The sequence below is a fragment of the Polyodon spathula genome, chromosome 5 (assembly GCF_017654505.1).
Source record: "Polyodon spathula isolate WHYD16114869_AA chromosome 5, ASM1765450v1, whole genome shotgun sequence".
Classification (NCBI taxonomy): Eukaryota; Metazoa; Chordata; class Actinopteri; order Acipenseriformes; family Polyodontidae; genus Polyodon; species Polyodon spathula.
The window spans coordinates 39,117,134-39,130,514 of NC_054538.1; the positions used below are offsets into that span (position 1 = coordinate 39,117,134).

General features: G+C 35.7%; 1 protein-coding gene across 2 annotated transcripts; it reads right to left on the minus strand.

Moving 5' to 3' along the window:
* Nucleotide 1: 1 nt before the first annotated feature.
* Nucleotides 2-12,619, minus strand: LOC121315941 (GDNF-inducible zinc finger protein 1-like). 2 transcript variants are annotated; one of them, XM_041250563.1, is made up of 6 exons: nucleotides 11,490-12,619; nucleotides 9,190-10,762; nucleotides 8,949-9,043; nucleotides 8,306-8,473; nucleotides 7,246-7,403; nucleotides 2-3,749 (listed from the first exon to the last, which is right to left on the minus strand). In XM_041250563.1, the coding sequence occupies exons 2-6, from the start codon at nucleotides 10,512-10,514 to the stop codon at nucleotides 3,147-3,149; spliced, it is 2,349 nt and encodes a 782-aa protein (XP_041106497.1). In that variant the 5' UTR covers nucleotides 10,515-10,762; nucleotides 11,490-12,619; the 3' UTR covers nucleotides 2-3,146. The 2 variants fall into 2 exon arrangements, with proteins under 2 accessions (XP_041106497.1, XP_041106496.1); XM_041250562.1 differs by having other exon boundaries at nucleotides 10,914-12,619.
* Between the last annotated feature and the right edge of the window lie 762 nt (nucleotides 12,620-13,381).

The following is a 13,381-nucleotide window of genomic DNA, read 5'->3' on the forward strand; positions in this document are numbered from 1 at the left end:
TGTCTAGTTATTCTAGGATGGAAGTAGGGGGCACAATTGTTCAGGCCATAGTAATTTGAGTTGCTGATGATAGTGTGGCACAAAATATGTCACATTTATAGTTTTGTGTCGTAAAGCAAAAAAGATAATATAAAATAACTTTATGAAAGGGCAAAGTTTTAAAAACACTAAATATGACATCTAAACATCACCAGACCACTTAAAAATATCGTTTTTGCTCTACTTGGATTCAGCTGGCCTTTGAAAGTAATACTAGTCTGTTTTAAATATATACAGCTTCACTCAACATATTTAAATGCTATTGCATTCAGAAGCACAAAGACTGTTCATAACACAAGAATGTTACCATGCAAGTAAGAAAATTGTCAATCCAAAATTAGATATGCTTGGGATGGTGCCAGATCCATTTGATTTGTTATATTCATTCTCTTTGTATAACAGAGAAAGTTGTTGTCAGAATATGCATATCAGAGGAAGCCCTTAATCCTACAGCAACACTAGTGTAGCCCTGGGTTATTCAATTTTAAATGTCTCTGCTCCCCACACAATTCACTTTTCAAGCAAGCTTGTAAACACTGTCTGTTCATCAAAACCTGTTTCATCTGTGTTGCCACCTTATTTTAAGACTAAAAATGACTGCCAATGGTAAGAGAAATTAAAATCTGGCATGACAGTCATTTAGACTTTATTCAGTGTGTTCCTTGATTTGCAGATGTTACTTTTAATAATGGATTACAGTTAATTTGCTTAAGCTCCTTGTGATTTTGATTCTGTCAACTTATGAAGTATTTTTGCAGTTGTGAAAGAGAATGCATTCAAATCCTTTTGGTGTCGTCAGCGTATTGAAAATAACCTCAACGTACAACATATTTATTGTATCAGTGTATTGTGAATTTGTGTACCTGTTACAAAATGCAATCTAGTGTGTATCATTTAGTATTGAGTGTGTAGCATGTTATGTCATAAAACATAAAGTGCTGTGGACCATATTGAAGCTGTTTCAAATGAAAGAACAGACAATCGACCTGCTTAATCGTTTGTTGTTCCTTGTAGCTCATCATGGAGTCTCTTCTAAATGTAATGAAATTGTCTTTCTCTACTAGCTCTAGCAGTGTCAATTTGTGTTAAACTGTACAGCAATAAAAAAAAAAAAAAAAAAAATCCAAAAATAATGGTGGTGTTGACTTTGCACTGACTGAAAAGTCCCCTATTAAAGACTGCATATATACAATGAAATATTAAAAATATTTTAAAATAATTGAAATGAGTGTTTTGAAGTCAGATAAGCTTATCTGAACACTAAGTATGTTGCTCTTTGGTTGACATGAGTACATCTGCAATTTTAAAATGGCTGTAAACAGAACATTTTATTTTAATGAGTCTGAAAAGAGAACAGGACATACAGGTGTACATATACATTTGGTCACATGCAACACTCAGCAGTCATGTCAGTATATTTAAGGTTCATAATAACATGATATTAAAGCATGTGGAAGAGAATGGTATAACTGTCATAGTGCATCTGAAGAGGCTATATGTGACAATAGCTATGCTAAAAAGCATTCTCAATTACTAGGGCCCAGAAATTCACAGCAAATTTTGGAGTAACTGAATTGGCAGCAATTCAGTCCTTCCTCCAGAATAATTCTGTTGCTAACAATGACTAATGGGCATTTATTAAACTATTTCTAAAAAATGAGTGACAAGTGCTGCCATAAAAAGTAGACAATATAGTTTTGCTGAAATATAACAAAATAAAAAAAAAAAAACACAGCACAAAGAATTTGGTAAAAGGACTTCAAAAAAACAACTGATGTGAAAATACCATTGGAGAATTAATAAATACTTTCTATACACCAGCACAAAGTCCTGATTTAAAAACTTTCAACTGAGTTGCTGGAACATGTACTGTTGCACACACCTGCATTCAACCAGCTCATGGGTTTTTGAAAACTGCAAGGGTTCCATTCCAGGAGTATTAGTTATTTTGAATAATAATTGCTCTACCGAAATATAATGCAGCATAGTGGATTGGGCTAAGGATATTTAAGAAAAATGTTGATTAATGTTGCTTTATTTTTGTAAATGGGATTACACCTTCAGACGCTGCTCCACAATAATTCAAATAGGAAATCAGTGTCAAGTGATTTTGTATTGTAAGAAGTAATTGAAAATAAATACTGTTCAATTTGTCCGGTACCATTTAGAACATTCGTAGTATCAGGAAATTGGTTTTATCCAAATCGGTCTTAATGAGAATGGATGTATGTAAAATTAAGAAGTCATTGATAAACTGAACAAATAATCAATGATTTCATTGGTTTTAAAGAAATGTATTTTGAAAGCAAATGAAAACACTGATTATAATTAATACTATTTGATGAATAATATAACGACAAAAGCTATGTATCCCATGATACATATTTGCAATATGAAAAGTCCACTTAAACTGGGATCTAAAACAATTACTGTTGATCATAATATATTGAAATACTTTAACACACCAAAGTTTGGTATTGACAAGATTTATCCCCTCTTGGAATACTGGTCAAGGCTTCAGAATTCTGCAGTGTTTGCTAATAAACTCGTCTTTGCCATTCTGCTTTTTTTAATGTAACAATCTAACCAAATTAAGTTACAAAATACAACAAACCAGGACTTTGAAACACACAAACATGCAACTTTAGTTTCTTTTAAAAATCTGGGCAATATATATTTCTGATCTGAAAAGTACAATACTAACTCTTAATACGCAAGTTGGTCTGGCATATATTTATTTTCTGACCTGCCTCTCTTAACCCAGGTCCATATGTTCATGATTTTATTTGTATGCAGACTTAAAAGCCACGCTGAGCCAACTGCTTAAAATCAGAGGATTAACATGTGTATGACTGCAAACCCAAAACAAGAGCTTTCTGTTATGTTAACTCTAGAAACAGCACCATTCCACTGTGATTTCCAATACTGCTAGTGCAAATTTAAGGCAGAAAGGAAATCTGTATCAACTGGTTTTACTCAGCAATTTAGAATATTTGCATTGAATAATAAATCAGCTGAAATAGGTGCTACACGAGTCTTCCTGCTCATACCATTCATAGCTTTCAAAATGAAATGCAACAAAGAGTTAGTCATGCATAGTCCTTGTTTTACATTTCTGGTGGCACAATACAGTTTACATTATTAGCCGTACCTTCCACAGCTTGAACACTGACATTATGCATCACAGTTAGCTGGGGCTCCTCCGATGGCGTGGGGACAGCTGCACTGCTTGGATCTTGCACGGTTGCAGATGACTGGGTCAAAATATTGTTAATTTGACTCAAGACAGGTATGCAGACCGGAACAGTAATGCCGACTTGATTGTCCAGCGATACTATTTGAGTATTAGTTTCACCAATGTGCTCTATGTTTACCATAGCTTGTAGGTGATGCTGAGCTGCATCTGTGTGAATCACAGTAAAGCCACTCAATGCAGTGGCTATAGAGGCTCCCTGATTAACCAACGTGATGGCTGCTGGACCAGCTGAGTTCCAGTCAGTGGCAGAAGGCACGTGTTCAGGCTCTATTCTAGTTTCTTCTGGGGCTGCGTCAGTTTGATCTGCAATCGTTTCAGAACAAGACGACGACTCTTCCTGTAGTTTTGAAAACTCTGTTTGGTCACCTTGTTTCATCCTTCTTTTGGGATCTTTTTTGGAATTGCTATCAAGAACGACCAGGAAGTTTTTCCAATGTGTTTCTTTATCATGAATCTGTTAAATAAACAAAAATGCAAGTTAAACAAGTGTTTATATTCATATCAGGTAAAGGAAGTCCTTCCCATAGTAATAATCAGAAGAACCCAAGCTTTACAATACTCTCCTTTCTTTTGGTATCACACTGACTTTGCAAATTAATTAGGTTTCTTATATTTTAACATTAAATTCTTAAACCCAGTGAACATGTTAAAACTTCAATATAAAGCCATATAGCTAAACAAAGTAAGGAAAGGCATTAATAAGTTACTAAACAGTTTTTTAAAAATATTACAGGCACTTTTTTTTTTTTTTTAGTGGTTGCCTCTAACAATGGTGCCAGTTGGATTTGTAGCTGGAATTTCTTATTCTTACTGTGACTGGCTACAAAGACAACAGGGCTAGCTAGAGAATGGACAATGTTTGTCAGGTTGTTTCTTATATACTGTGTCCTAGTAACTGAAGACATTGTATTCTGAGAGATAGAGGGAGGGGAGGTAGACGAGCTGTGCAGCAAAATTGCTATGCATATTTTTAGGCAATCAATTTAAATTTAGTGCGTAGTTTGGATTTTTTTATGCGTAAAAAACGGCAGGCATGCAGCTTATCTGGACCTTTGGAAATCTAAATTTATCTTGAACATGTCATGATTCATTGGGTACCCTTCTGCTGACAAATGTTTTAGGAAAATAGACCCAAAAATGTTCATAAAGGATCACATATATAAATTAAACAAAAAATACATATTTGTCATAGTTGCTTATAGTTTATCTAGACAGTGCCAGATTCTGAATGGCGCAATATTACTGTAGTGTCCTTGTCTTGGTTTGTTGTTGTTGAATGATACTAATTTGGCAGTTGCTGGTACAGGACTCGTTGCTTTCGTCTGTGCCAAGTATTGACTGGTTGTTTCTTATGGATAATAAAATTAATTTGGACCAATTGTGTCTTTGAGCTTTCATTATGGCAAGCTAAAATGAAAAAGTCAGCACTTGCGCAGATTGATTTTGAATTTGATTCACAGTTGATGCGGTGACGTTCCAGCGAGCATCTATCATCTGAGAGAAGCCTTCTAGAACTGGAAGCTGATTGGCTAAAAGGTGCTGAATGGTTTTCTAATGCATATTAAAAACACACACAAATGTAATAAGAATACTGAAAGGAAGAATCCAAACAGCATTTACCAGACTTGGGGTCAATGTCATGTTCAGGGTTCCCCCAAAGAAATCTGTACAGCTAAGTGGCAGAACATTATAGCTGGGAGCACTTTTAATGGAAAAATGTAATTGCCTTACCTTAATTACATAGTAAGACAAATAAGTTGAATAAGAAATTGAATAATCCACCCTAATTCGTACACAGGCTACACTGCTCCATTTACCCCCTGATCCTTGGTGATCTTTTTGTGTGTTTCTGGCACAGCTTGTATACCATACTACCCAATTCCTTGCTATACAAAAGCCATTTCCATCCTCCCCCACCCCTATTTTTTTTTTTAACGCACTGGCCCCTCTTGTGTTTCTTCCAATTCACTTTCTACGAGTTGCTCTTCTTTGTCTATATCTGGTTGCTCTTTTTCATCATCCATTTCTGTTTGGTCATTTCCACATTCAATGTCACTATTTTTGCTTCGTAAATAAATCTGTTGTTTTTTTTGCAGTCGTTTTACCAGCATCCAGCATTTATAGCATCCACTTTGGCAGATTTTACCCGAATTTAAGTCAATCTGATATAGACATTGCCAGAACTCTGTGTGTGTGTGTGTGTGTGTGTGTGTATATATATATATATATATATATATATATATATATATATATATATATATAATGTCTCTCAAATAGTACATTTTGTATTATTTTTATTATTTGTTTTGCAAAACAGAAACATTGTTTCACTTTCATTGCATTTGCACTTGTATTAGGTCTGTAATACACTGATGCATTTACGAGATTGTGCTTCAGTTAATTTGATTTCATATAATTTATCTTCTCTTCCACAAAAACATTATATTTATGTATTTCCCCTTTGTGTAGGTTCATAATGGAATAAAAAAAAATGAAGTTCACACAGACTGATTTCTAGGTGAAGCTGCACAGCAATTGTTAATGTATTTTTCCCACATCCACAATAAATTATTTTCATTTTGGTAAATGAAGTGGTATTAAGTTATTCTGTCGTTTTTTCTTCTTGCTATCAATCAATCAGTCCTTCTGTCATATCAGTCAGTTTGACGCAATTTTCAATTTGAGACTTTAGTGGCTAGTTTTACACTGAATTTGTCAGGTGAATTCATTGACGTTGCTTGCAAACAGTGATAGCGTGTGCTGGGAATGAGTGGAGATTAGAAACAAAGCACAGAATATTTAATCACGGCGACTTTCTGATATGAATTAAGAAGATCTAAAAGGTATGATCAGAATTTATATGATTATTCTTTTTTCATGAATTTTTGTTTTCAGTAAACTTAATTCGGGGAGCTCAGCAAAATCAAATTACGTATTTTTTCAAGAATGCAGTTTTAGAAATGTACTTCTACACTGCTTAAAAACTTAGAACACGGTTTAAAGTAGTAAAGAGAAAGGCTTGTTAAAAGCCCCCGTTTAAGTGTATTTATATGGAATGATATATACTGTAGTTGTACAAATATGGCACTGAAATACATGTGCCTTAAATGTTAGTGTTAAAAAATTAACACGAGAAACACGAAATACCCAAACATAGAACTGTTTACTTCACACATGTGTAAAAAAACTAAAAATGGAGTGTAGGCTTAAATAGTACTACACAGTGATGTCCTACAATTGTCCTTACTAGGAGTAAAGCAAACATAAAAAAAAAAGCCTCTACATTTGCATTGGATAAACCCCATGTAAAATGAGTTTAGTTGCTTCACTGGTGAGGCCATATATATTGCACTAAAAGGTAACAAGAACATAGCATATATGTTTTATGTTATGCATAATCATTGCAAAAGAATGCCAATATTAAATCTACTGATTACCTTTTGTTTTAAAGCATGTTGTTTGGATTGGCAATATTATATAGAATGAAGCTGAATTTAGTGCGGTAGTTAAGTCAGGATTTGTGAGATTCATTAAAATGTTTTGCTTTGGACATAAAATTTTAACAGTTCAGACAGAAATGACTAGTTAAAATATAGTTTTTTTTTTATTATTATTATTATTACAATTTTAAACGGACATCTGATGAGGATGCATGCAAATTTTCGGTTAACTCAAGTCCTTGGCGTTTCTTTTTTTATATAAATCGGAAGTTTTTTAATTTGAATATAAGTTGTGCGTTTTTGTTTAACTTGTGCACAACAGTGTTTAATTATTTGATCTTCTGTTTTTAAAAAACACAAAAAACCTGTTCTTTAATTTGAAAGACAAAACATCAATGCACAGATTATCGTTGAGAAATGTCTAGACGATAAATCGAAGAAGAAATCAGGTTGCAGATTGCACCACTTTTTAATTTTTAATTTTTATTTTTTAATTATACCGTTGCTTACCATAGTATGCCTTCTAACTGTGGATTTATCAGTGAACTTTCGACCACACAACCTGCACATGTAGGGCTTCTCCCCAGTGTGAATGCGGTGATGTCGCTGCAAGGCGTTTAGCTGAGTGAACTGCTTCCCACACTGGTCACAGCAGTATGGCCTCTCACCTACATTACAAAAGACAGTTCAGAGTTAATACTATGAAGAACAGCTCAACAACGTGTCTGGTTTACATTTAAATAGCAAGCAAACCAGACCAAGAAGTGGCTAATACAGTAATACATCATTATTAGGCAATAATTTACACTTTACAATGTCATATTGCTACTCTATAAAATTAGGTCTAATGGTTTTCGTTTTTAGCCAATAAACACCTCTGATACAAATAAAATTTAAATCAGAGTATATCCAATAAACACTGGAAACAGTTACTCAATTCACGTTGACTCCACCCCTTTCCCAGCGTTAGATGCAATGTCCATCCTTCCTGACTTATCTGGCATTGATTCATTCTGAATACTTTAAACCCACCCCAACTACTGAGTGGCAGCAAATTCCTACATTTCTACTGGAGACTGTACATGCTTGAAAACAAAATGGTAATTAGATATGGAGGATATTGGATTTAAAGCTATATTACAGTTAGACAGGGAGGATTACACGCGTGTGGAATTTAAAACAGAATTACAAATTGTGGTAACATTTTAAAAAATGCCTAGACACACAACAAACCTCATACGAACATTTGTGACCATAAGAATTTTGTTATGGAAGACAGCAAATGAAAGAAGGTACTAGGTGCAAGTACTGTCAATTTAATATACATCTTGTACCTGGAAAAAAAAAATTGGGAAGTAACCGTACACAATATTATCATACACTATATAAAGCGAAAGACCTGAAAAACAGAAAGATACATGAGATCAACATAAACACTGAAAAGTTAAATTAATAAAACACTGAAAAACAGAAGCCCTATTTATAATATACAATTGGGGTCCAGGTTCTTTTCTTAATATTGACATTTCACATGTCAGTTTCATTTCACACTTAATGTTGGCAGACCTACCTGTATGCACTTTCAGGTGCTGGTGAAGCGAGTTTCTCTGTGCAAATGTTCTGGCACAGACATCACATTTAAACGGTTTTGATCCCGTGTGGATTCGGCTATGATGTTTTAAGTATTCCTTGGAGGCAAAACTCTTCCCGCAGATCTCACACATAAAAGGTTTCTCCCCTAAAAAAAAAAAAAAAGTGTTATTTGTTTACTGCACCAGTCTTTAAAGCAACTTCTTGACAGCGAACAGACCTAGACAATCCGATCTGTCAAAACCTTATTTTCTGGAACAAGTTCCCCTTGTTTAAATGAACGGTTCAGTCTGCTTGATGAGGAATTCCAAAACCTTTTACTGTTCCACATCCAACAAGCAGAACCAAACTGTTCGCCACAATTATACCTTATTAATGCTGCACTTTGGTAAAAACTCACACACTTTCTCCATGTAAAACAGTCTAAGCATCTACTGTACTTCTATTAATTTATTAATCAATTAAGCAGCAAGAATATACATCATGGTACAGCCTGACAAAATAATTAGTGTTAACACAAAATCACATGTGTATAAATGGTTTATAGTTGTAATAATTAGTAATTTCTGGAAAAATATAAAAAAAAATAAAAAGATAAAACAGCACCTTTATGAGTAACTTACCTGTATGACATCTCTTGTGGTATATTAGCATATGGTTTTGTGTGAACTTTGCACCACATTCGTCACAGATAAATGGTTTCTCCCCTGTATGAATTCTGTGGGACAAACAGAAAAGAATGAAGCAATCAATCTTTGTTAGAATCACCAATTCAATACAGTGCTCTATGCTTTATAAAATGCAAAGAATAACCCATCCATCCTCCACATCTCATTTATAGTGACCCAGTCTACATCACCTTACCTTCTATGTGTCTTTAGCGCAGAGGGCTGGGAGAACTTGGTCTCACACTCTGGGCATTCATATGGCTTATCTCCAGTGTGAGTTCTCTCATGGAGCTTGAGGGCAGTTTTAGAGCTCAAGCTTTTTCCACACTGTGGACACATGTGTCTCTCCCCACCCCCCTCATGCACCTGGAGCACATGCCTCTTCACATCTTTTTTTCTCTTGAACATCTTGGTGCAGATCTCGCAAGGAAAGTTGCGTTCGTTGCTGTGGACGTGTCTCTGGTGGCTTCTTAAGTTGCAGCGATTGGCGAAGGTCTGGTTGCAGGTGTCACAGCGATAGATAATTACTGGGATGATGCCATGACTTAACTGGATGTGCTTCAAGTAGCTCTTTTCGTATTGAAAATCACGCTGGCAGGTATCGCATCTGAACACCTCACTTTTGCCCTTGTCACTTTCTTCCAAATCCTTTGGGTGGTCCTCCTCCATCTCAGATTTATGGTCATTGCAACCTTCCTCAACAACATCCTGGTTATCATTATCAAGGATGTCTTTTTCCTGGGCACTTTCTGCCCGAATTCTTGTAACTTCCTCCCCTTCTTCCTCTTCCATTTCTGCATCAGGAGTGGACTGTCCTACTCCAAAGCTCCCCACATGTGAAGTTTCTTCTGCAGCTCTTTGCTCTTCCTTTAGCTTCCTGGTGTAGTTCTTCTTTGGAATGTCTACAAATACCTTGCGCCTGGCTAATCTTGTGCTGGATCTTCTGCTCTTTGCTTGCACAGCTTTGCTTGCTTCCTTTTTCTTTTCTGCTTTGTCTGCCGGTTTTCCACTCTGCAGACTTGTTTTCATACCACCCTTGCAGCTCCCATCCAAATGTATTAACAGTTCTGAGCATGCAGGCTGTAAGTTGGCTTCTGCTTTGACTTGCATATGATATGGCCTACCAACAATATTCTCCACTTGGCTACAAGTTTCCACCAGGTCACAACACCCCAGTGCTTTAGCCACTGCTAGTATCTTTTGAACTCTGTCTTCTTCAACCTCCACTCTAGCAGTATAAACAAACTCCAAAAAGGAGGCAAAATCTGCAGCCTGCATGTCCTGCAAGCAAACTCTGGCCACAGGCCCATTCTCAGCTTTCTCACCAAGAAACAGTTCTTTGAAGTACTTGCTGGCTGCTGCCAGTACTGGCCGGTGTGCCTCAAACTCTTCAATGACACCTTGGTGCTCCACCTGTATGGTCACATCACAGAGATGTCCCAAGAGCCTCATCTTGTGCAGCTCATTCAGTAAGGCTTCAGGGGAAATCTCTGATATTAGCTCAACGACAGTGTTGTTCATATTCCTTCCCTTTTGGTAGCAAAAAAAAAAAAAAAAAAAAAAAAAAAAAACAACACCACACACACACACAACTGATTAAACAGTTTACGTTTTTTTTTTTCTCAAGCTGAATAGAGCATGAAGATGTCGTTTATAACCACAAGCTATTTAGCTGGCAGAGGCTTTATTGACAAGCAGGTTTCAGATGGATAGAATCTTGTGTTCCCACAGTAGATGAATGCAAACAATAACGTCCTTTTTGGCATGATCTGAAGAACACAATAAAAAAAATGCAGTAAACAACACACACTAACTAGTTAACCATATTGTTTTAATATAAATTAAACATGACGATGAGACTAGCTTCGCATCAAAATAACTGGAACTACACAAAACAATTGCGAGAAATGTAAACTTTACCTGCCATGCACATATATTCAAGGTATTAAATATGAAGTTTATTTTATTGTTTGGGAACAATGTGTTTAAATTATTGACAAGATGAACGACTCTAGCCTACAGTACAACTTACAAAGCATCGATATACGGTAATTTGGCAGTTCACTTTGTTGTTGCAATAATGCTCAGAATAAAACAAATTATATGCGGTCGTTTTATCTGTGCTGTATTTAATAAGAATATACAGTATACCGCGCACAAAACAGCAGTATCTGCATCTACTCCTGTAGTACTAGCGAGGAAACATGGGATACATCACAAATTGTTTTCTTTATGGTATCTGTTGAAAACTGTGCTGCTGTTTGCTAATTTTTAAACTCTGCAATCCTGGTTGAAACTAAATATACGTTTATACCGAACAACGTTATTTTGCACTGAAAAGTAAACACTGCTTTGCTTACGAAACTGCATCCCGGTATAGCAAACTACTACTACCAAACCGAAAATGCGCGTCATAAATTGTGCTGGTAACAAACAGTTGCAAACATTGTTGTGCACTTTGAGAAAACACATACGTATTGGTTTTCAGTTTCTTACCGTAAGCTTGGTAAAATGGCAGCCATCAGAATCTGCAGCAAGGCAATGCAGTATATTTCCTGTAAAATGTGCACCCACTCACAGCGCTCAGTGATTCTTTTAATACGGGGCGGCCATGTTGGACATTAGGAGGCTGAAACTGCTTTCGTAATGGCGGCTCTCGAGATGACACATGGGGTGCAAATCAATAACACAGACGAAATGTGGTTGAGAGGACAACTGTGTATAACTAAAACAATTAGTTGTATGTGTCATCTAAAGGATAGCTTAATGAATTGTGTCAACAATGTAAGACTGAGCAAGGCATGTTTTTTGTATAGAAAATGTAAATTAGGCATTGGGAGAATTTAAATATAAATACATATAAAATGCGCCTTTTCTTTCGCTTACAGTTTTATAATCCTTAGTGTACCAACAATTGCTAAAAAAAAAAAAATGTTTTTAGTTGTGTTGCCTTCAATGAGCAGGAATGGTGTATGTCAGGCATTGTCTTGGAATCGGCATCTGTTGCAGGAATTAACAAAACCATACGCCTTGATGTCAGGTTTTAATATTTTCTTTCATATGCTGTATAATGTGATATTTTGGGGTTGAATTTATTTTAGCTTTACTGATGGTTTGGATTAGATCGCCAATAATACTTCGACCAATCAGCATGTGGCATACAGTGTGCGATCCCGCCCTCTGACAAACTGGTGGTATGCAGGCAGCACAAGCCCGTGCGATGGATAAGGGAAATGCCGGTGTCAAAGTGAATATGAGAATGGCAGTGAGTGATGAAGCCTTTTTGCTTGAAAAAATGAAAAGCAGACCAGACGTTTCCATCAATGGATTTGGGAAATCAGAAATTTATGAATAAACTCCGAGGCAGTGTAAACTGCGCATGCTGGGGTACATGAACTGTTCCTTTTTAGGTTAAGCAATTTTGTGTTTTTTTTTTTTTTAAGGAGTTAAGTAACAGCCAAGTATGCCAGACAAAATGGTAAAAATTTGCTTTGGATTGTTACTGTCGATATGTGTAGATACAGTACTACTATTAAGACACACTGTAAGTCCATCAACAATATGTTAAAATAAGTTAGTCCGGCACCTTATAAAAAAAGCTGATTTTGCCAGTGCTTGCTAGTCTATTAACCAGTTTATTTTTAGTTTTCTTTTTACCATTTTAGTTTTTGCTTTATTGTTAAAGTTTTCACATGTGGCAATACTGACCAACAATTACTGCATGACTGATCATTCCACTGACCATTTGAAGGGAAACAATATATAAAAAATGGTATTTGTTTTGGTCTACACGGCAGAAAACTTGATGAGCCGTCTGAAACAACAAACTTAGCAGCTACCTCCAGCAGTCCTGCGCCATTCAACGGTAAATAAATTAGTCAGTATTTGTGAGGTTAAATACAATTGTTTGCTTTGCTTTGAACACAAAATGCTTGTTAACAAAAATTGTTAACAAGCAAAATGTCTCAAGTAAAATTAGAACCCACATGGAAACTTCCCCAATGTCAAACAGGTAACACTACAATAACAATCCATGATGTCAGAGCACTTTTTTTACATTTTTAAAATTAATTTTATTTCAAAAGACTACCTGAAGCCACAACAATAGCACTTTAAATACTATGTTATCGTAATGTTGTTCAGCAGGTTTCATTCGACTTGAAGCAAAATTAGTTAATTCTATAGAGTGATGTAAAACTTTTGGCCATAGCTGTGCAAACATGTATATTTAAAAAACATTAAAACACCATTAACCTATAATGAAATACCTGAATACACACATGCATTTAGGACAGATCTCAAACTCCAGTGCACTAGTGCGGCCATTTTGAAAAGAGTTTTGAAACAGACTTTAAAGTTATAAGTGTAAAAAAGCTGTCAGGTGTTAA